The sequence below is a fragment of the Ascaphus truei genome, chromosome 13, assembly GCF_040206685.1.
Source record: "Ascaphus truei isolate aAscTru1 chromosome 13, aAscTru1.hap1, whole genome shotgun sequence".
Classification (NCBI taxonomy): domain Eukaryota; kingdom Metazoa; phylum Chordata; class Amphibia; order Anura; family Ascaphidae; genus Ascaphus; species Ascaphus truei.
Genome location: NC_134495.1, coordinates 7,128,200 through 7,153,974, shown reverse-complemented (window position 1 = coordinate 7,153,974; position 25,775 = coordinate 7,128,200). Strand labels below are relative to the sequence as shown.

Genomic DNA, 25,775 nt, shown 5'->3' with positions numbered 1-25,775 from the left:
CCGGACACGAAGCGTCGACTAGGCTTTGTCCAACGAATAAGAATACATGCCGGGACACACAAAATGGCCGCAGGGTCAGGGCATCCGCGCAGTGACCACGGACTTTGTTATTTTCAGAAACTACTACAAATTAACATTCCTTTTTGCCGAAAAACAGGGGGTCCCCAGATTAGCTCTGACGGACCTCCCCTCCCCCCGAAATAATGTAAATATATATATATATTTTTGGGTTTGATTGCAGTTTTAAAGGCCTGCGCCGGAGCACTGCAATAACCTCCGAGATGCTGGTTAAATAACCGGTTTAATTCTCACCTTTGTGGTCTTCTTGGGCCACGATACCACGGGTACCCCAGAAATCGCCAGATTCTGGTCATCCACAGCATGCTCCTTCAGCACGGTCTGCGTTAATGTAAAGTGTTATGTGTTAGCTGCAGCGCACACTCACAGCGCACACTCACAGCTCACACACCCAGCTTCACTGAACTTGTTAACTGCAGCGCACACTCATAGCGCCACTCAACTTCTAATATGTTCATTAAAGGTATGTATATATGTACGTACACACACACACACACACACACACATATTCAAAAGCTTGTACCCTGTAAATTATGGTTATAAAATGTTTATAGTTTTCACAAACATACAATATATATATATATATATATATATATATATATATATTTACAACGAATGGCTTATCCAACGCTATGCAATGCATACCTATGTTCATTTTTACAACGCCAAAACGGCTTATCCAACGCTCTTACGACGCTTTGCAATGTTGTGTATATATATATATATATATACACACATACACAAACAACATTGCAAAGCGTCGTAAGAGCGTGTATATATATATATATATTATATTATACTATATTATATTATACTATATTATATTATACTATATTATATTATATAATATATTATTATGTTATATTATATATATAATACAGTATATACACTATATAATTTATGTGTGTGCTGCATATCTTATTGCCTGCATAAAATATTTGGTGTATTTTAGTGTTAAAAATGCCTTCAGGAACGGAACCTTTCATTTAAACAATGTTCCTATGGGGAAATGTGTTTCGCTTTACAACGCCATTTTGAGTAACGCATTGTGTCGGATAACCGAGGACTGCCTGTATGTATGTATGTATGTATGTATGTATGTATGTATGTATGTATGTATATATATATATATATATATATATATATAATAAATCTACTATATATTTGAGAAAGCACTGTATGTTTGTCTGCATGGCCTGTGTCCCTAGCGGCAATCTCATTGGTCCCTTGGGCCGCCCCCGCACACCTCTCATTGGCCTGAGGCAAAGTGACGGGCCAAAGGACACACAGTGTGTCACACACACACACACACAGTGTCACACACACACACACACACACACACACCTCATCCCCCCCCCCCCCAAGCTCACACCCCGGCGCCGCTACAGTCAGCGGGGGGGGCCACAACACGCTGCCTCCCGCCTCACATCCACGTGGGTGAGGCAGCGGCCGGATGGGTGAGGCAGCATACCCACGGGCCTCGCCGCACGCTCCTCGGCACCCGCCTCACCTCTCCCACCCCCCTTCACAGCAAAGCCCAGCCTACCCGGCGCCGCCTGCAACGCTCCTCGGCACCGCCTCACCTCGAGGCGGAGGCCAGCGGGGGGGCTCCCACCAGCCTTGCAGGAGGGACCTCACACATGCCCCGTGCTGCTCACCCCCCCCTCCACATGCCCCGTGCTGCTCTCCCCCCCCTCCACATGCCCCGTGCTGCTCTCCCCCCCCTCCACATGCCCCGTGCTGCTCTCTTCCTCCCCCCTCCACATGCCCCGTGCTGCTCACCCCCCCTCCACATGCCCCGTGCTGCTCTCCCCCCTCCACATGCCCCGTGCTGCTCACTCCCCCTCCCCCCTCCACATGCCCCGTGCTGCTCTCCCTGCACCTTCCCCCCCCCCCCTCCACATGCCCTCTGTCCGGCTCCCGTCCGATCCCTGCCCCTCCATACCAGATGACTGCAGGGTCCGTCTCCCGGCCTGCACGAGGAAGATGCTGCCGACTGTAAGGTAAGCAGCTCCCCCCCCCCCCACACATTCCTTAATCTCCAGCCTGATCCCTCCGTACACACACACACTATATATCTCTATACATAAGACACACACACACATGTATGCACACACACACACGTAGACACACACACACACGTACACAGACACACACACACACATGTAGACACACACACGTAGACACACACACACACCTATACACACAGACACACGTATACACACAGACACACAGACACACGTATACACACAGACACACGTATACACACAGACACACGTATACACACAGACACACGTATACACACAGACACACGTATACACACAGACACACAGACACACGTATACACACAGACACACACACACGTATACACACAGACGACACACGTATACACACAGACACACAGACACACGTATACACACAGACACACACACACGTATACACACAGACACACGTATACACACAGACACACGTATACACATGAATACACACACACGTATATACACACACGTATACACACACACGTATACACACACACACACGTAGACACACACACACACGTATACATACACACGTTGACACACGTATACACGCAGGCACACATACACGCAGGCACACGTAGACACGCAGGCACACGTAGACACGCAGGCACACGTAGACACGCAGGCACACGTAAACACACGTAGACACGCAGACACGTAGACACGCAGATACACGTAGGCACACACACGTAGACACGCACACACACATAGACACGCACACACGTAGACACGCACACACACACACACGTAGACACACACACGCACGTAGACACACACACACGTACACGTATACTCACAAACATGGAGTCATACACACACACACACGTAGACATACACACACACACACGTATACATACACATCGTGTACACACACACACACACACACACACACACACGTGTATACACACACACACGTGTATACACACACACACGTGTATACACACACACACACGTGTATACACACACACGTGTATACACACACGCGTATACACACACACGCGTATACACACACACACACGTGTACACACACACACACGTGTACACACACACGCGTATACACACACACGCGTATACACACACGCGTATACACACACACACGTATACACACACACACACGTATACACACACACACGTATACACACACACACGTATACACACACACACACACACACGTATACACACACACACACGTATACACACACACACGTATACACACACACACTGTATACACACACACAATGTATACACACACACACAATGTATACACACACATGTATACACACAAATGTACACACACACACACGTACACATACACACACACATACAATGTATACACACAAACACAAACATGTATACACACATGTATACACACACGTGTGTATACACACACACACTATCCCCAGCACCACCACATCAGCACACCGGTATCCCATGCCCCCCCAGCACACTGGCATTCTCGGCTCTCCACCATTCCCAGCCCCCATCAACACCATCAGCACCCACACATTGGCACCTTCGCGCCTCCCCCATCAGCACACCCACATCCGCACCCCCACATCAGCAACAAACCCTCCCAAATCAGCACACCGATACAATCACTATCAGTACAGCCACAGCAGCACTACCACCGCACATGGGCCGCGTGGACCACTCCCCACCCAAATGCCACACCCACACCACAAACATCCCGGGCAACGCCGGGGCTCTCAGCTAGTATATATATATATATATATAATCACACACACCCCTACAATATATGTTGGATTTGGACACCTCAAGATATCGCAACTATATTTTGCCTGATGGTTCCTGAGATCAGGGAGCATGTGTTTACCTATGTTTGGATACAATTGGATTTTGAATCAAGATGGCGGACTGAACCTTTCAAAACGGCTCTGACTTTAACCAAATTTGACGCGTTAAGGTGCCACGCAACCTTAACCACACCCCCCCCATACATTGCTGATGTCATCATACATGACGTCACAAATGATATCAGGAATGACAAAATTGACACACATGCGTATATAAACATATACCCACATATACGTGTATACACACGTCCCCATCACAATTCATTTACACCTAAACTCAAATTCCAAAACATTTCTTGTTTTTATTCCGATTATGCATTTGATATTTTTCTTTGCTTACTGAAAGTTCCCCGACAGCCAATGTATGCCACTTTGCAGGGCTTGGTATCACAGGAACGAGAAATGGCCCAAAAGACACGGAACTAGGACTAGTGACGCTCGTGTTGGCTGGGGAAAAAATATCACATTTATTTGAAGGCAATTCTTGAGAGAGGCCCGCCAGCGGAACCAAAACATGCCATCCCCTTCAAATACATTTGAGATTTTTTTCTCTCACCTGACCACACTATCTCTTCTACCTCCAGATTGTCAGTGGTCGCGGTTTGGCCGTGGAACCACTGTTACTGAGAACCACGCTTTGAACCGCCAACAAAGATACGGAAAACAGGATTCGACAGAGCAGCATTAGAAGAAAATAAAATTCATTTAAAAGAGTAATTAAAAAAAAAAAAATATATATATATATTTGATCCAAGCAGTTTGTATTAACCCCACTGCTGCCAGAGGAGCCGGGGTTTAACGCTCAGAGGCACAGGCGTTGGATGAATCTGGTTTAATGTTTCTTTTGTTCTGCGTTTGTCTGTACGTGAGATGAAGAAACGGAAGGGGATATATAGCTCATTCCATCCAAATAATTGTGCTGAAGACATTTGTGTTATTTATTGCAATTTGAAAGAAAACCTTTTTTCTGTGGACGCGGCCAGTTTCCTTGAAATGTGCCGAGACCGGCTACGCTATTAATGAATTCTTAGATGTCATTTGGAAAGGTTAGACAGAAAAGAGCGCCCCTCACATCCCGAGGAGCGGGATCCGGGGCTGACATTTACAATGCTTTCTGCATCTGAAAATAGATTCAATTAACTGCGGCCGGTTACTGGATACACACATGGGGCCAGTATTTATTAACCACTAGAGTGCTGGCGGTACCAGAGTTTCGGCCATCGGACCGTTCGGGTCAAGTGATCGCTCCCGGCGTGACCAGGCCCAGGAGAACGGATGCTCCACCGGTGTGGTCAGCCACAACTTCCCTTAAAAAACGAGCAAATGCTCCAGACATAGTACGTCATAAGAGCCTACAGGGCCCATGGCATTCTAGGTACGTCATAAGAGCCTACAGGGCCCATGGCGTTTTAGGTACGTCATAAGAGCATGCAGGCCCCATGGCATTCTAGATACGGCATTCTAGATACGTCATAAGGGCATGCAGGCCCCATGCATTCTAGATACGGCATTCTAGATACGTCATAAGAGCATGCAGGGGCCCATGGCATTCTAGATACGGCATTCTAGATACGTCATAAGGGCATGCAGGCCCCATGGCATTGTAGATACGGCATTCTAGATACGTCATAAGAGCATGCAGGGCCCATGGCATTCTAGGTACGTCATAAGAGCCTACAGGGCCCATGGCATTCTAGATTCGTCATAAGAGCCTGCAGGGCCCATGGCATTCTAGATACGTCATAACAGCATGCAGGGCCCATGGCATTCTAGATACGTCATAAGGGCACTGTAAGGGTTTTGGCCCCCGGAAGACACCTTTTGGCCCACAGTCTGTAAGGGGTCTTCCAGCGCTGAAAGGGGTCTTATCGAATATTACCGCTTAAATACGGGTCATTATGTTTTATATCAGTCGCCTATGGTAGGAGTCGTTTTTGTAAAACAAGGCGTCAATAGTTTTCCCAAGAAATGCCATACATCATCCAAGGCCCAGAACCATAAATTCCAGTTAAATCAGGGCTCATAACGTGACGTTACCTAATACAAGAACAGACGTTATATATGGTCCCATGTTTAATCTTTAAAGAATATTATATGCAAATATAATGCCCATTCGATATATCTCATTAGCATAGGTTTAACGGCACGTTATTGTAGCATAATGTTGTGTTAACAAAGAGGAGAGAGGGAAATACGCTATGTTAGTTAAAGGAGCACTCCACTCAAATTAACCTCCATTTTGTTTTTTACATGGTTGTTACTGGGTGGGGGAGGGGGTGTTGGGGGTTCTTTCAGAGCAGACCTTCACTCTTTGTAGTTCCAGGCACGCCCCAGTTCCAGAAATACTTACTGCTAAACTTACTGGTATTACTTCCTGGTTTTTAAAGGGGAATTTAAAGGGGAATTTAAATGGTCATCCAGCTATTTAGGCACCATTTTGTTTCCCCTGAGGGAGATTTAAACCCGGTAACTTCAGTGGTAAGTATCTTGGGAGCTGAAAATTGTACCCATCCAGACCCTGTCAAAGCCCTATTTCAGGGTCTGGATGGTTGTAACGTCAAGTTTGGGTATGACCTAATAAACCGAATGTTAAGTCTCTGCATTACCCTTGAAGGACTTTAGTGGATAAATGTTATAACACCAAACTTGCATATCATTGGTATATGACCATCACTAACGCGGTAGTGTCACCGGCGCAGTCCCACCGAGCTCCGTGCTCTTCCCAACACCATTTACACCGATTGCCCCCTCCCTGGAGCTGTAAGCTTCTCCTCCTCCTCATCTCCGGCATCTTGTCCTTGAGGTCACAAGACAACGCGGCGTAGCAGGAGGAGATGCCGGAGACGATAAGAGGCGCCAGTCTTTCCCCCGGCACCGGGCTCAGCCAAACTCCCGGCCGGCCCTGCTAACGGGCGATATAGATACCGCTTTGCTCTTTACCGGACAAAACACGGCTTAACATTACGGTCTGTTAGGTTCTGTCACAGAGCTTTGTGACCCCGGCCCGAACACTGTCAAACGGAAGGGACCAGGGGGGCCAGCGTGAGGGCCAGTGCTGGATTTCCCATAAGGCTGAGCGGCAATTTTTGGGGGAGAAAATGTGTGTGTGTGAGCCTTACCCTTTCCGGAGTGGGCCCCTTCCTGTAGTGTCGCGTCATCATGCGACCTGTCGCCAAATGATGCCGCAACGTTACATGACAACGCGGAGTGGCATGATGTCACTACGCTAGGGCAGAGGGCCAACCCACAGCCACGGGGCGGAAAAAATGTAAGTCCGGCACCCGGGGGGGGGGGGGGGGGAGGGGAGACACTGTGCTTGGCCTCAACTAGAACCACACTGAGGTTTCTGGGGAATAGCAGGCCGCAGCAACTAGAACCGCTCCAGGCTGCGCGTTCCGCATCATAACAGCAGCAGAGAGGGAATCTTCGGGGGGAGGAACCGTGGGGAGGAACAGTGGGGGGGGGGGGGGAGAGCAGAGGGGAGAATAGTGGGGGGGAGTAGAGGGGAGGAGCAGAGGGGAGGAACAGTGGGGAGGAGCAGAGGAGAGGAACACTGGGGGGGGAGAACAGAGGGTAGGAGCAGAGGGGAGAATAGTGGGGGGGAGGAGCAGTGGGGAGGGAGCAGAGGGGAGGAACAGTGGGGGGGAGCAGAGGGGAGAACAGTGGGGAGGAGCAGAGGGGAGAACAGGGGGTGAGTAGAGGGGAGGAGCAGTGGGAAGGGAGCAGAGGGGAGGAACAGTGGGGGGAGCAGAGGGGAGAACAGTGGGGAGGAGCAGTGGGAAGGGAGCAGAGGGGAGGAACAGTGGGGGGGAGTAGAGGGGAGGAACAGTGGGGGGGAGTAGAGGGGAGGAGCAGAGGGGAGAACAGTGGGGGGAAGAGCAGAGGGGAGAACAGTGGGGGGAAGAACAGAGGAGAGGAGCAGTGGGGAGGGAGTAGAGGGGAGAACAGTGGTGGGGGAGTAGAGGGGAGGAGCAGTGTGGAGGAACAGTGGTGGGGGAGGGGGAGCAGAGGAAATAATGAGAAATAAACCCGGGAAAGAACTCTAATTTCATTTAAAGCAGCAATGCCCCAGAAGTCTATATAAGTTTAACTCTTATAATGTTAGCATCTTGCCCGGAGCAGGTCCTGCTTTAAAAACAAAACAAGTTTTAGTGGTGTCCGCGATTACCATGGCAACATTCATACTGAACTGGGGAGGACTCCATTTTAACTCCACTTAAGATCTCAAACGCTTCTATCGCCTGAACAGGGCATCAGATTCTAAAACTAAAAACAGCGTAAGAATGAGGGGGGAGGGGGATAAAGCAAAAACAATGGCGGCCAGCGCAGACCGCCGCTGTGACCTCTTCATGTGTTGGAAGAGCTCGCAACTCTTAATAATAAGGTATTGCAGTGAACATGTACTCCCCCTTTCCCGGGGCGTCTCAAGACCCAAAGCGCAAGGCCCCTTTAAACCGTTCTAGTAGCAAAAGGGTTAAGGGTCAGTGGACAGGTGCAGAACTGATCACAAGAATTTAAACAACTGGGATATTGTTCAATATATTCACACTCGCGTGAAGCAACAAGACGGTGCTATTTATCGCACTAATTATTCCCAGATTTCCGTACGACGGGTTCAGGGGGGGGGGGGGAAGACGCAAAACTTCCCGGTCGGGATTTCTGGATAATTTCCTTTTAACATTACGGTGATCAAACAAAGTTCCAGGAAGGTCATTTCCTTAACCTAGAAATGACCTTCAGGCCGCCACCTGGCTGATAAACGGTGTCAAATGTTGAACTTGCATTTAACAAAAAAAAAAGATCAAAAATGTATTTTCATTTTCTACAGCATATTCGCAAGATAATGCCACCGCTTTGTTATATCACCATCGCACAGTCATATTTTTTTATTATTGTTTATTCAGAACTAAAACGGTAAGTCTCACTTGCATTCTGATATCCTTAGTGTAAAAAAGCCGACTTTCCTTCAAAAAAAAAATAAGTTTAAAAAAAAAAAATGTATAAGCCCTGCCCCAACACTAATACCCCTGCGTGCGAGGGCTGACACGCCCCTCCCCACCACAACCTCCTCCCCCCCTCCCTCCCACTCTTCGTCCCCATGTCGTTCCCAACTATCTACCTGCCCCTCGTCATCCACTCTCTTTTTCATCACTGAAACTGGAAAACTGGTTTATTGTGTGTCTTGGAATATTCCGCTGCCATGTGCTCGTACATTTTAACTAATTACCATGCTACGCTATGAATGTATTGTCAAGATCTAAAATGTTACTGTATTGTAAGACACCAATAAAAGGAAAAATATTTTTAAAAAAAATGTATTTAAAAGATAAAAACACCCATTTTCTTGAAAGTTCATTTTTCTTATAATAATAATTATTATTATTATTTATATTTATAGCTGAATAGGGAAAGTTAGAAGTCCCCGGATGCAAGATAGGACAAGTGATGTACCGAGCACCGGGTAATTACCCGTTACCTGGCGCTTTTTCAGCTACCCGGACATTACCCGGACACAGCAGCAGGGGGCTGGGCCCGGCACTGGGTAGGAACCGGCGTCGGGTAATGTCAGAGTAGCTGAAAATACATCATCACTTACCTGCAGCCGGCGACGGAAGGTGAGGAAGACCGCGGTGACACCTGGTGGCGGTGGCAGCAGCCCGTGTTCAGCCAGTGGCAGCAACAGAACAGCACACAGCTGATGCCGGGGAACCATGTGACCGGAGCAGGATTGTTCCTATTGGACAGCCGGCTGTCCCTCCCCGGCTGTCCAATAGGAACGCTCCTGCTCCGGTCACATGGTTCCCCCGGCTCCCGCCAGCATCAGCTGTATGCTGTATTCCTGCTGCCACCGCCACCAGGACCTCTGCTGCTGCTGCTCACTGATGTCGCTGCGGTCTTCCTCACCCTGCAGGTAAGTGCCGGGTACCCGGCCGGGTAAAATGATTGATTTTGCCTGGGTACCCGTTACCCAGTTTTCTAAAAAATTAGGACCCGGTACAACACCAGACAGGACACACATTTTTTGGCTCCCATTGTGATTTTAACTAATGACCTAAAGAATTCCACGTTGCAGCCACTGTGTTTGGATATAACTTTGTAATTGGGAAAATAAAAAAAATTGATGCACAGGTGGCTCAAATCAGTGCCTCAGTCATTGACTGACACCTGTGCTGAAGCAGGGATATCCCTGATACTTGGCCTGTTAGTGGCCCTTGAGGACCCGCCGATGTCGTGTAAACTTCACGATGAAATGCAGGGTGGCCAGGTGTCCAGTATTGAACCGGACTGTCCTGTATTTGGACACTCCGTCCAGTAACAAATGAGAGGTAATACCGACATGTATGTGCCAATCAGGAAGAAGTGTCAGGAGCTCTGGGGGCGGTGCCAAGGAGAGGAGGAAATAGCATGGAGCAGAGAGAGGTGTGTGTGCGTGTGTGTGTCTCAAGCACGTAAAAGCACCCTTGTGTCCTGAATTTTTAGAAACCCCACTTGGCCGCCCTAATGAAAAGCCAACTTCACGTCTAGCGTAATTCTGATGAAGATCCACTGTGGATGGAAACTATTCCTCTAAGAAATATACTTCCTATAGGTACCATGCCTGGATTTCTTTTAATGATTCCAGTATGATAAAGGTCCCCATTTACTATAAAACATTATGGACCATATTTACTAAGCAGTATTTTGCTGTAAGACACCTTATAGGTAGGGTTACCAGGCAGCTTCTCTAAACATACTGGACACAATGGTGAAAGTTGCAAAGGACATGACACACACACACCTCTCATTACCATGCAGTTTCCTCCTCTCCATGGCTCCTGGCACCTCCTCCCGATTGGCTGCTGCTCGGTAATGCCGCCAATCAGGATGGAACAAGCTGTCCAGCCCCCACCCCCCCCCCCCCCCCCCAGCTCGGGGAAATCCCGTGCCCCCCCCCCCAAGCCGGTCAGGTCACTATGTACAGAGAAGTAATACCGGTATACACATACACGCCCAGAGAGGTAATACCGGTATACACATACACGCCCAGAGAGGTAATACCGGTATACACATACACGCCCAGAGAGGTAATACCGGTATACACATACACGCCCAGAGAGGTAATACCGGTATACACATACACGCCCAGAGAGGTAATACCGGTATACACATACACGCCCAGAGAGGTAATACCGGTATACACATACACGCCCAGAGAGGTAATACCTGTATACACATACACGCCCAGAGAGGTAATACCGCTTTACACATACACGCCCAGAGAGGTAATACCGGTATACACATACACGCCCAGAGAGGTAATATCGGTATACACATACACGCCCAGAGAGGTAATATCGGTATACACATACACACCCAGAGAGGTAATACCGGTATACACATACACGCCCAGAGAGGTAATACCGGTATACACATACACGCTCAGAGAGGTAATACCAGTTTACACATACATGCCCAGAGAGGTAATACCGGTATACACATACACGCCCAGAGAGGTAATACCGGTATACACAAACACACCCAGAGAGGTAATACCGGTATACACATACACGCCCAGAGAGGTAATACCGGTATACACATACACTCCCAGAGAGGTAATACCGGTATACACATACACGCCCAGAGAGATAATACCGGTATACACATACACGCCCAGAGAGGTAATACCGGTATACACATACACGCCCAGAGAGGTAATACCGCTATACACATACACGCCCAGAGAGGTAATACCGGTATACACATACACGCCCAGAGAGATAATACCGGTATACACATACACGCCCAGAGAGGTAATACCGGTATACACATACACGCCCAGAGAGGTAATACCGGTATACACATACACGCCCAGAGAGGTAATACCGGTATACACATACACGCCCAGAGAGGTAATACCGGTATATACATACACGCCCAGAGAGGTAATACCGGTATACACATACACGCCCAGAGAGATAATACCAGTATACACATACACGCCCAGAGAGATAATACCGGTATACACATACACGCCCAGAGAGGTAATACCGGTATACACATACACGCCCAGAGAGGTAATACCGGTATACACATACACGCCCAGAGAGGTAATACCGGTATACACATACACGCCCAGAGAGGTAATACCGGTATACACATACACGCCCAGAGAGGTAATACCGGTATACACATACACGCCCAGAGAGGTAATACCAGTATACACATACACGCCCAGAGAGGTAATACCGGTATACACATACACGCCAGAGAGATAATACCGGTATACACATTCACACCCAGAGAGGTAATACCGGTATACACATTCACACCCAGAGAGGTAATACCGGTATACACATATACGCCCAGAGAGGTAATACCGGTATACACATACACACCCAGAGAGGTAATACCGGTATACACATACACGCCCAGAGAGGTAATACCGGTATACACATACACACCCAGAGAGGTAATACCGGTATACACATACACACCCAGAGAGGTAATACCGGTATACACATACACGCCCAGAGAGGTAATACCGGTATACACATACACACCCAGAGAGGTAATACCGGTATACACATACACGCCCAGAGAGGTAATACCGGTATACACATACACGCCCAGAGAGGTAATACCGGTATACACATACACGCCCAGAGAGGTAATACCGGTATATACATACACGCCCAGAGAGGTAATACCGGTATACACATACACGCCCAGAGAGGTAATACCGGTAAACACGTACACGCCCAGAGAGGTAATACCGGTATACACGTACACGCCCAGAGAGATAATACCAGTATACACATACACGCCCAGAGAGGTAATACCGGTATACACATACACGCCCAGAGAGGTAATACCGGTATACACATACACGCCCAGAGAGGTAATACTGGTATATACATACACACCCAGAGAGGTAATACCGGTATACACATACACGCCCAGAGAGGTAATACCGGTATACACATACACGCCCAGAGAGGTAATACCGGTATACACATACACGCCCAGAGAGGTAATACCGGTATATACATACACGCCCAGAGAGGTAATACCGGTATACACATACACGCCCAGAGAGGTAATACCGGTAAACACGTACACGCCCAGAGAGGTAATACCGGTATACACGTACACGCCCAGAGAGATAATACCAGTATACACATACACGCCCAGAGAGGTAATACCGGTATACACATACACGCCCAGAGAGGTAATACCGGTATACACATACACGCCCAGAGAGGTAATACTGGTATATACATACACACCCAGAGAGGTAATACCGGTATACACATACATGTCCAGTATTACCTCTAATTTTTTACTGGACAGCGTGTCCAATTACAGGACAGTCCGGCTCAATACTGGACACCTGGTAACCCTACAGCCCATTCAATTCAATGCTGTTTCCCAGCACCGGACGATAGCTTACGGCAGAAGACAACCTAATAAATCTGGACCTATGTGTATTATTGGGAAATGATCCATGTTTAGCCGGACATGCCGACGTTGGTGTATCAGCTATATAGCTCCTGCAGGAAACGAGATTCTTTTGCGCTATCATTTAATGGCTTAACTTGAATATTCTTCATCATATATGCGAGCTCTCAGAGGCACACACACACATACATACATACATACATACATACATACATATATATATAGACAGAAAGAAAACAGAGAGCGCATGCCCCATAGTGTGATCCTGTACATTTAATGATGGGAGGGGGTTGGTGGGGGGATTAAAAACACTTACAGAGTATAAATGATAAACAAGCAATTTGTGACCAAATTATCACCCCCGATGCAGGAACCGACCCGTGACGTGTTATCAGTCCAACTGGAACCCTTGGGCAGTGCATCCGACAGTGTCTGTCCTTAGCGCGATCAAAATGAAGTCCTCCACGCAGTGTGTCATCAGAGTTGGCCTCAATACTGCTCCTGCACGCTCCGGCCGTAAAGCATGCAGACAACGTGATGACGTAATGTCGTAATGTCGTAATTTACGTCCCTGACGCGTTTCGTCACAATAATGCAACTTTATCAAAGGGATTTGTTCATGAACAGTGATGGCTAGATATATATACCAGAGTGTCTACAATCCGATTGGTACATCAATTCGTGATATTTACGCCCCTAAAAACGAGCCTAGATGTAATTAAATACAAACAATGTCTAGATTGTAAATAATTATGGATTGCAGAACACCCCAGTAATACACTTATATCATAATATAAAAATAAACATAAACTCAAGAAGAAATAAATCAATAACAAAATATTAAAAATTATTAAACATATACCACTAATTAAAAGAAATAATTAATATATAATAAATTCAATAATCCTATAACATTATAAAATTTACATAAAATAGATTAAACATCAACAAATCTCATAAATGTACATCCAATAATAAAATCTGAACTATATCAATCCTAAAGGTTTAAACCATCTCTGTGTGCTCAGACATTTAAAGCTGCACACAAACATGCAAGATAGCTAATATTGCATCAATACATGATATATACAAATAAACCTGTCCGAGCACACAGAATAGGTATGAAGGGCATATTTCACACAGGATAATTATATAATAATTGGGAAATGAAAATAAGAAAAATAATGAAAAACGAAATAAATATTGAATGAAAATAAATAAAATAGAAAAGGTGGAAGGGAGGGGGGGGGGAGGAAAGAGGGGAGGAGGGAGGGGGGGGAGGGGGACAAATATGGGAGAGGAAGAATAAAGGAAAAAAAGGAAAGGTTGGAGGGGGGAGAAATGGGAAAGGGAAGGAGGGGGGGACGGTGGGGGAAAGGGAAGGAAAAGGAGAAGGGGAGGGGGGAGGGGAAAGAGGGGGTTGTGAAGGCGTTTGGGGAGGGAGGGGGGGAAAGGGGGAGGGAGGGAAAGAAAACTACAGAGATGAGGGGAATGGACTAAAGGGCACAAAAACAGAACCGAACCTATTGCTCATACCAGAGTACTGGTATCCAGACATTCATTTAGACCCCCGGGGGTTAATGTCCCAAACCGGTGGATCCAGAATGTCTCCCTTCGACACAAAGATTTAAAACGATCCCCACCTAGAGCACAAGGAGGAATGTGCTCAATACCCATAATAGTCATGGATCCAGGATCCTTGAGATGTATACACGAAAAATGTTTTGGTAGACTATGGGTGGTGACACCATTGATCACATTCCTCCTGTGCTCCAGGAACCTGGTACTGAGGGATCGAGTGGTGCGACCTACATATTGAAGGCCGTAACCACATTGCAAGAGATAGACAACAAATGTAGTCAGGCAGTTGATATTGCCCCTAACCTTTAACCAATCCCACAGATCCATCCAGGGTATACGTAATACTCATTGGAGCATTTTAAAGTGCGATCCACACCTGGGTAACATACATCCAGAGAATATACCTATTACATACAGGAAGGCAAAAAACATCAAAAATATTTTAGCTCCAAGTAAATTGAGACCCATGGTTGTGACTGCCGGTGCTACATCTTTGGGCCAGATGGGTAACCATAGATGTGGCAGAAGCCGTTGCATCACATGTAAACACCTTAATACCCAATTGGAGTTTGTCTTCCTTCATAAGAGTGGACGATATAATGTTAGGGGTAATATCAACTGCCTGACTACATTTGTTGTCTATCTCTTGCAATGTGGTTGCGGCCTTCAATATGTAGGTCGCACCACTCGATCCCTCAGTACCAGCTTCCTGGAGCATAGGAGGAATGTGATCAATGGTGTCAACACCCATAGTCTACCAAAACATTTTTCGATTATACATCTCAAGGATCCTGGATCCATGACTATTATGGGTATTGATCACATTCCTCCTTGTGCTCTAGGTGGGGATCGTTTTAAATCTTTGTGTCGAAAGGAGACATTCTGGATCCACCGGTTGGGGACATTAAACCCCGGGGGTCTAAATGAATGTCTGGATACCAGTACTCTGGTATGAGCAATAGGTTCGGTTCTGTTTTTGTGCCCTTTAGTCCATTCCCCTCATCTCTGTAGTTTTCTTTCCCTCCCTCCCCCTTTCCCCCCCACTCCCTCCCCAAACCCCTTTCCCCTCTTCCCTTTCCCCCCCCCTCCTTCCCTTTCCCATTTCTCCCCCCCTCCCCCCTCCAACCTTTCCTTTTTTTTCCTTTATTCTTCCTCTCCCATATTTGTCCCCCACCCCCCCCCTCCCTCCTCCCCTCTTTCCTTCCCCCCCCCCTCCCTTCCCCTTTTCTATTTTATTTATTTTCATTCAATATTTATTTCGTTTTTCATTATTTTTCTTATTTTCATTTCCCAATCATTATATAATTATCCTGTGTGAAATATGCCCTTCATACCTATTCTGTGTGCTCGGACAGGTTTATTTGTATATATCATGTATTGATGCAATATTAGCCATCTTGCATGTTTGTGTGCAGCTTTAAATGTCTGAGCACACAGAGATTGTTTAAACCTTTAGGATTGATATAGTTCAGATTTTATTATTGGATGTACATTTATGAGATTTGTTGATGTTTAATCTATTTTATGTAAATTTTATAATGTTATAGGATTATTGAATTTATTATATATTAATTATTTCTTTTAATGAGTGGTATATGTTTAATAATTTTTAATATTTTGTTATTGATTTATTTCTTCTTGAGTTTATGTTTATTTTTATATTATGATATAAGTGTATTACTGGGGTGTTCTGCAATCCATAATTATTTACAATCTAGACATTGTTTGTATTTAATTACATCTAGGCTCGTTTTTAGGGGCGTAAATATCACGAATTGATGTACCAATCGGATTGTAGACACTCTGGTATATATATCTAGCCATCACTGTTAATGAACTAATCCCTTAGATAAAGTTGCATTATTGTGACGAAACGCGTCAGGGACGTAAATTACGACATTACGTCATCACGTTGTCTGCATGCTTTACGGCCGGAGCGTGCAGGAGCAGTATTGAGGCCAACTCTGATGACACACTGCGTGGAGGACTTCATTTGATCACGGAAAGGACGGACGCTGTCGGATGCACTGCCCAAGGGTTCCAGTTGGACTGATAACACGTCACGGGACGGTTCCTGCATCGGGGGTGATAATTTTGTCACAAATTGCTTGTTTTTCACTTATACTTTGTAAGTGTTTTTATTCCCCCCACCAACCCCCTCCCATCATTAAATGTACAGGATCACACTATGGGGCGTGCGCTCTTTGGCTTCTTTTTGTTTCTATAGAATCTGCCTTGGAAGTGGTTCTTCCATCTGAGAGCTGCCGTGGACCCCTGGATCCTGTATCTATTCCTGCAAAACCCATCAGGACTCATTTTGGGGTTTGGACTATTACAATTGGACATTTTATTATTTTATTACATTTATAATTTGTATACTTCTGTAAGAGAGTATTTTTTAGTTAGTCATTATTAATTCTAAATATTTACTCACTATAGGATTGTTTTATATCTTTGAATATAGCACTTTGTAAAGGATTTTTATTGTTCACTGGTTTATGAGTGGCGCTACTATAATCACTTCTTTTCTGGATATATATATATATATCTATATATATAGATATATATATATATATATATATATATATATATATATATATATATACTGTATATATATATATATACACACACACACACATATATATATATATATATATACATACAAAAAAAAATATATATATATATATTATACATACATACACACACACACCTCTATTTTAAATGTCTTAGTATATGTTACCTAACACTAGTTGGGTTATTTTGAATTTGCCACTATTGTGCCAGTTTCTATGAAAGTAATATTTTTCTATCTTCTATTATTATTTTCTTTCTTTACCCACAATCCTGTGCTGCGGGATACGTTGCCGACTTATAAACGAATGCGAATCACAGTAACAGATGAGTGAAGTCTCTCGCCAGCCGCACGCGTACACAACTTTCGCCTCTGGGAACGCCGCGTTCATTACCGCGGAACGCCAAACAACGACAAGGAGAAGCGTGCTAATCGTTAAAATCCTGCTCGCATCTCAAGCGTTTCTAAACCAGCGCTCGGAAGCTTCCGTCCACGCCGAGCACTGAATACTTCAGGATTCTTTCAGATGGCCGCGGAAAAAAACCGGAAAATTGCAGTTTAAAGATCTCAGGAGACAAAAGATAGAAGCGTTTCAATGTATCCCTTGTAAAGTCCGCTCTGAAAAGGATTCTGCCGGCGCAGAATAGGAGAAAATAAGGATACTGCTGCTAAAACAGGAGAGATATTAACTATTTAGCAAGTGACCACAGACATAGAACCGTGGCAACTATAAATATCTGTAGCACGTCCCCCTTTTAACGTAACCCCCCCTCCCCCGAATAAGGTTCCCTTTTTTTTCCAGAAACGTTAATAAAATTTGAATATTGATAAAAATGTTTTTAAAAATCTAACATTGAAGTACTTAAAGCAGCAGTACTATAGGTGTTTAAGGCTGCGTCCACTCTGCCGCTGACCGCGCTCATGCTTGAGCACTCGGCTGTCTGGCATATTTCTTTTTTTAAGCGCAAGCGCGGGGGGTTGGGGGGGCGTAGCCGAGCAGTGACTGGCGCCGATTGGTTGAGGAGGACATGTGACCCTTCAGCGCGCCTGGAAGACAAATTAATCTGTCTCGCCTAGCACCGTGGCCGGACACATTGAGTTTTCATTGAACTCAACGCGCTAAGCGCGGTCAGCGGCAGAGTGGACGCAGCCTAAGTCATATAATGCTCTTGCTCTGAGCGTGTCCTGCCCTTTATATTTTATTTATTCAAAACTGGGGGGGGGGGGTTTAATGTTAATGTCTAGAATCTGACCTTATGATAACCTTTAGACCAGGAGTGGCCAACTCCTGTCCTCAAGAGCCACCACCAGATCAGGTATTAAGGATATCCCTGCTTCAGCACAGGTGGCTCAATCAGTGGCTCCGTCAACTGTGGAGCGGCCCATTTAAACCCCGGCGAACGCTTCATACTTCTAACTCTTGCATCTCCCGAGAAAAAGATCAGATTTGAGGAATGAGAACCGCGCTGGAACGGTCACGAAGACGTTACTTCAAGTGCCAGAAAATGCAGACATAGTAACTAAAAGCGTAACTGGCGCGTTACGTTCCGACGCCGACTCGCGCCGATTTACCGTAAATCTCACCGAATTGTACTACAAACCGTCCCCAGAAACTCCAATGGAGTCTCGCCAGGGTTACCACCACTCCGGGTTTGACCAGGAGACGACGGGTTTCGTCCACGTATACCCCCCGGGCGGCGGCAGGCATCTCCCCCTGCAGTGTTCCGTCCGCGTGGCTCTGCGACGTCAAATGGTGCCACGTTGCCATGACAACGGGCCGTCACGTGACACCTCGGCTCCATTGGTCATCACTCGAGTCTAGGCGCAAAGTTCACCTTTCCTGTCTCGCCTTCAAATTCTTTATGGGCAAGCTACCCAGCTATCTGAACAAGCTCCTCACCCCTACCACATGCAGCACTTATCACCTGAGATCAGACTCCAAAAGACTGTTCATGGTCCCAAGGCTCAACAAAGTATCCGGCCGCTCCTCCTTCTCTTACCGTGCACCCCAAAACTGGAACAACCTACCGGAGACTCTCACATCCACCACCAGCTTAAGTTCTTTCAAATCTAAGGCTGTCTCACATTTTAATCTGGTCTGTAACTGTTACATATGCCTATAATATATATTTTCTTTAACTGTGCACGCAATGTCTTGTATATAATGTATACCCTGCTCATTATGTAACTGTATTTGTAACCATGTATTATTTGTCTTACTCTGTGCCCAGGACATACGTGAAAACGAGCGGTAACTCTCACTGTATTACTTCCTGGTAAAATATTTTATAAATAAATAAATAAATGAGGCGTTCCCCTTTGTCACAGCAGCTTGACACTGCATGCCGACGCAATGCCACGTTGTCATGGCAACACGGCGCCATTTGATGTCGCAGAGCCACGTTGTCGGGACCCTGCAGGGGGAGGTGCTGCTGCCGCCGGCGGAGAAGGTAAGAGAAGGGTTAGCCTTCAACAGAAGGTGGCAGCTCTGCGTCTCCCTGGGAGGCGCTTTCAAATAAAATGCTTTCACACCTGAGAGAGTGTTCATTTTTTTGGGGGGGGGGGGGAGGGGGAGTTCCACGTCACCCCGGAAAGTATTTTACTGGGATTGAAGAGAGGCTGGAAATCAACAGGATAAAGCAGGAGTGCTCAACTCCAGTCCTCAACCCCCCCTCCCGCGCCCCAAACAGGTCAGGTTTTCAGAATATATGAATAAAAATTGACAGCAGCGCGGGCTGTTCCCCTTAGCTACATCCGATACGTGTTCTATGGGTTTACCTGGTAAATCTCCGGGTGGCGGCGGCGGTGGCATCCTCTCAGCATCCCTGCGCGGCTAAAATGGTGCAGTGTTGCCATGACAACGGGACGCTATGTGAGATCGTCACTGCGCTACGTGACGCCTGCTGACATAAAGGGACGCTCTGTAACGTCACATGGCCATGACGTGACGCCACAAGGCGTCCTGTTGTCATGGTAACTTGACGCCATAACATCACGTAGCGTCCCCTTGTCCTGCCAACGCGGCGCCATTTGACGTCACACAGCAATGTTTTGACTTGATTTGCAGGGGGAGACGCCGCCGCCGCCGCCGCCACAGGTAAGAAATAAATATATAAGAAAAAGCTAAATGTAAAAAATGTTATCTCTGGGTTAGGCCGCGGTACAAACCGCTTTATATTATGTAACCCTGATCGCTTTACAACGTCTATACTTCCCTCGTTTAGGCCCGAGAAGCTAATTTGCCTGTAACCCAGTGGGAGAGCCCCCCGATATTTGCCTGTAACCCAGTGGGAGAGCCCCCCGATATTTGCCTGTATCCCAGTGGGAGAGCCCCCCCGATATTTGCCTGTATCCCAGTGGGAGAGCCCCCCCGATATTTGCCTGTAACCCTGTGGGAGAGCCCCCCGATATTTGCCTGTAACCCAGTGGAAGAGCCCCCCGATATTTGCCTGTAACCCAGTGGGGGAGCCCCCCGATATTTGCCTGTATCCTAGAGGGAGAGCCCCCCAATATTTGCCGTTCTCCCTCTCGAGCCTTATTCCGTCGCAGTAGATGGCGCCCGATTCGGTGCAGGTCAGGGGCGGTTAAGGCCAGATCGGGCGCCTTCTCCCGGAACGGTTTATTCTATGTCCCAGGCCTAAGTGGCCGCCCAGGAAATTCCTTGGCCAAAATTCACTGGGGCCTTTTGGCCGAACGTGCGCACGGCGCTCATTCCCTTCTGTATCTGGTCGTCCTTACTTGTAGGTCATTCTGCTTATGTAATATACATAACTCTGTACCCCCTATAGTACCACGCTGCAGAATGGGTTGGTGCTGTACAAATAAGCGATAATAACAATGATTTCTTAGGGAAAAGTAACGGTTCCACGTCTCTATACCTTGTGAATAATGAATATGTTTTGCTTTGTCTCTGGAAACACTAAATCCAGGCGTGTCACATACGATATGACATTCTATATTGCGTATATATTCGTCTGTTTTATCCTAAGGAGGACTCTCCCAGGGGTTCTCGACTCCACGCCTCCAGAACCCCCCCCCCAACCGGTCAGGCTTTCAGGATATCCCTGCTTCAGCACAGGTGGCTCAATCAGTCCCAGCGTCAGCACAGGTGGATCAATCAAAGACTGAACCACTGATTGAGTCACCTGTGCTGAAGCAGGGATATCCTCAAAACCTGACCGGTTAGGGGGGGGGGTCTTGAGGACTGGCTTGAGAACCCCCCGGGACTGCCCCTTAACATGAGAGTTTATACATGAAATTGTAATCACAAACTATGAGACAACCACCCGTATCCCGTACAAATCCGACTACAACTTTACAGCTGCAATCCCGGCCAAAATTACAACGGTTTGTTCGAACAGGATTCAAACAGGGGGTTGCTCCCGGACTCAATTGGATTGTTTTCAGCTCCGGGGTGGGGGTGCGGGTTCGGTACCCCAAATAAATGAAAGTTTTAGGTGCCGTTGAACTGCCTAGGTTTTTTTTTTTTTAATAAAGATGGCAGCCGCGGTTTGCCGACGGTTCTGCTTCCCCGGGACAGAGAGGAAAATACCGGCATCTAAACCTGTACCTCGGAAATTGGGGGAGGGGGGTCCCCAGAGCTTAAGAATTATGCCGTCCCGCTCCCCAGAAACCCCCCAGTTTTCAATCCGGTTAAGAAATAAATCAATAATATACGGGGCGGCCGGGCTGCCGCTTTAAACGGAAACACGAGACGTCCCCCCGTCCCCCCCGCACCTACCTTCATGTCCTCCAGAAGCGCGTGCGGGTCTTCGATCCCTTCCGGGACACATTTTTTATTCTCGGGGAGAGACTCCAGTTTTTCCACCAGGGCTTTCAGCCCCTTGAGTTCAAACTCCGTGAGATGCGTCCACCTCGCGGACAACTCTGTGGCCGGAGATCCCGTCGGCGTTTTGGGGAAGTCGCTGGGGGCGTTGGACTTGGCGCTTTCGTCCGAGTCGTTGGACAAAGTCCTCTTTAGGTACCGCATCAAGCTGGCCTTCTGCTTCCTCTCCGCGGCCTCCGTCCCGTCGGACAGTGTGCTGTTGGGCGACGAGGACCCGTCTCCCGACACTTTGGGGGTCTTCTCCGCCCCGTCGTCTTTCTCCTCTCGCGGGTGGGCGTCACAGGGCTCTTCCTCCATTTCTAACCACGAATCCGAGGACAAGCTGTCTATACTGTTCTTTCTCGAGGCATCTGCAAGACAGGAGCAGCGTGTAAGGGGGGCTTCTGTACGGACTCTGCATGGCAGGAGCAGCGTGTAAGGGGGGCTTCTGTACGGACTCTGCATGGCAGGAGCAGCGTGTAAGGGGGGCTTCTGTACGGACTTCCGTCTGCATGACAGGAGCAGCGTGTAAGGGGGGCTTCTGTACGGACTCTGCATGACAGGAGCAGCGTGTAAGGGGGGCTTCTGTACGGACTCTGCATGATAGGAGCAGCGTGTAAGGTGGGCTTCTGTACGGACTTCCGTCTGCAAGACAGGAGCAGCGTGTAAGGGGGGCTTCTGTACGGACTTCCGTCTGCAAGACAGGAGCAGCGTGTAAGGGGGGCTTCTGTACAGACTCTGCATGACAGGAGCAGCGTGTAAGGGGGGCTTCTGTACAGACTTCCGTCTGCATGACAGGAGCAGCGTGTAAGGGGGGCTTCTGTACGGACTTCCGTCTGCAAGACAGGAGCAGCGTGTAAGGGGGGCTTCTGTACGGACTTCCGTCTGCATGACAGGAGCAGCGTGTAAGGGGGGCTTCTGTACGGACTCTGCATGGCAGGAGCAGCGTGTAAGGGGGGCTTCTGTACGGACTCTGCAAGACAGGAGCAGCGTGTAAGGGGGGCTTCTGTACGGACTCTGCATGACAGGAGCAGCGTGTAAGGGGGGCTTCTGTACGGACTCTGCAAGACAGGAGCAGCGTGTAAGGGGGGCTTCTGTACGGACTCTGCATGACAGGAGCAGCGTGTAAGGGGGGCTTCTGTACGGACTCTGCATGGCAGGAGCAGCGTGTAAGGGGGGCTTCTGTACGGACTCTGCATGGCAGGAGCAGCGTGTAAGGGGGGCTTCTGTACGGACTCTGCATGGCAGGAGCAGCGTGTAAGGGGGGCTTCTGTACGGACTATGCAAGACAGGAGCAGCGTGTAAGGGGGGCTTCTGTACAGACTTCCGTCTGCATGACAGGAGCAGCGTGTAAGGGGGGCTTCTGTACGGACTTCCGTCTGCATGAATTAGCTCAAGGGCCACCAACAGGTCCAGCTTTCAGGATATCCCTGCTTCAGCACAGGTGGCTCAATCAGTGGCTCAGTACCTGTGCTGAAGCAGGGATATCCTGAAATCTGGACTTGTTGGTGGCCATTGAGGACTGGAGTGGACCCCCTGAACTACCACGTCTCATTCTCTGCCGGTATGTACGGGCACGCCTGGATTCATTTCATTGACCGGGCGGCATATTTCATTATTACAAATGTTATTGTGGTATCCTGGTGGTTTTGCGTTCTCCGGACTGCGAGCCCCTAGCTGGCCGTTAAAAAGCCCCAAACCTGACAAAAAGGTCAATTATTAATAGAATAATAAAGGTGGGGACTCCTTAAGGGGTCAGAGTCACGAAGGTGAACTGTAAAACCGCTTCAATTAAACTGCACCCATATCTACAGCAAATACGCTCTGCCTTTTATTACCGTGCAGCGGGGGATGGTTCCCCGCGCCCAGGGCAGCTAGGGCGCAGGTCAACCTGCAGGACAGTCTTTAGTGGCAAGAAGCGTGGCCATGCTAAATGACATTAACCGAGCAAGCGGAAGAACCACGTTATCTTACTATATTCTATAGATATTCTGGACACATGATACATAAAGCTTGGCCCCCTGCAGACGCACTTACCAGAACTCCCTCCTACTGTCTCTGTACGTTCTCACTACCTACCAGTTAGACTGTAAGCTCCTCGGGGCAGAGACTCCTCTTCCTTAATGTTACTTTTATGTCTAAAGCACTTATTCCCATGACCTGTTATTTATATTATCTGTTATTTATTGGATTACCACGTGTATTACTGCTGTGAAGCGCTATGTACATTAATGGCGCTATATAAATAAAGACATACATACAATAGATTTTAACATGGACTTCGAAGGGACTGAAATACGTTGCAAGCAGGGAAGCCTTAAGCTTTGTGGCAACATAATCGTGCTTGAATACGATCAAGTGGATTAAATGAAAAGTGAATGTAATGTATATATTAAAAAAAATATATATGAAAAACAGCTTTAATCTACGAGTGCGCAAACACGTCCTGGTAAAAGCCAGGCCCCCGCCATCACCTTCAATCACATTTTCTGAACTATAAATACTGGTGCTGTTCCCCTTGCACTTAACAGAAAGCCCTCCTACTGTCTCTGTAACTTCTCCCTACTTGGCACTTAGATTGTAAGCTCTTCGGAGCAGGGGATCCTTTTCTAATAATTACTTTCATGTCTGTAGTACTTATTCCCATTATGTGTTATATTATGTCCCGTGTATTACTGCTGTGACGCGCTGTACAAAAAAAAATGATATATATATATTTTCTATAGAGGAAGCGCTTTGCATTAAAATGTACAAAAAATGTGGCACAGAAAGGCTCAGTAAGAACACATGAAAGCAGTGGTCAAATTGGACCAATGTAAAGCTTGGTAGATACTCACTCTCACTATGTAATATGGGAGCAGAAAGGCAGGGTGTCGTTATCCGTTAAAAAAAAAAGAAAAGTTTCTAGATTGTAAAAAGCAGCGATACTCTGAACTCCAGGACCACCACACGTGGACAACCACACGTGGACCACCACACACGGACCACCACACAATCACATCATACAATCACATAACCAAACGTAATTATGCACTCAAGGTGTGTAAGGGGGTCATTCTACATACGCCGATGCCGTCAATCGGACAAAAATCTCCACCATAGACTTCTACTGGGATTTTTGGCTGGAAATGTCTCAAACGGCAGCATCGGCGCACATAGAATATGTCCCCAAAAAAGCAACGTGGAACGTTAGTGGCACCAGTTATGGATAGAGCGCTTACCAACTAACATGGACGCCCTCTGGTACTCCTTGTTGAGGTGGGTCCGTTTCGTCAGAGAACAGACGTATCTCTCCAGGACATACCAGCACATTTCATAATAGAAAGGATAGCGGAACTTGGCGTGTACCTGGAAAGGAACGACCAGCTTGTTACTGAAGGTGGCGACCGACTCATAAACCCAGGTCTGGCTGGGTTACGGCCAAGTTA

The 25,775-nt window shown here is 47.2% G+C and overlaps 1 protein-coding gene across 1 annotated transcript in view; it reads right to left on the bottom strand.

Annotated features, from left to right (window-relative positions):
- Positions 1 to 273: 273 nt before the first annotated feature.
- Positions 274 to 25,775, bottom strand: part of LOC142464754 (lysine-specific demethylase 2B-like) — a 94,350-nt gene continuing 68,848 nt past the window's right edge. Inside the window, 3 exon segments of the mRNA XM_075568232.1 lie at positions 274 to 399; positions 22,264 to 22,718; positions 25,569 to 25,695. Of these exon segments, the coding sequence (XP_075424347.1) occupies positions 289 to 399; positions 22,264 to 22,718; positions 25,569 to 25,695 (693 nt within the window). The 3' untranslated portion in view covers positions 274 to 288.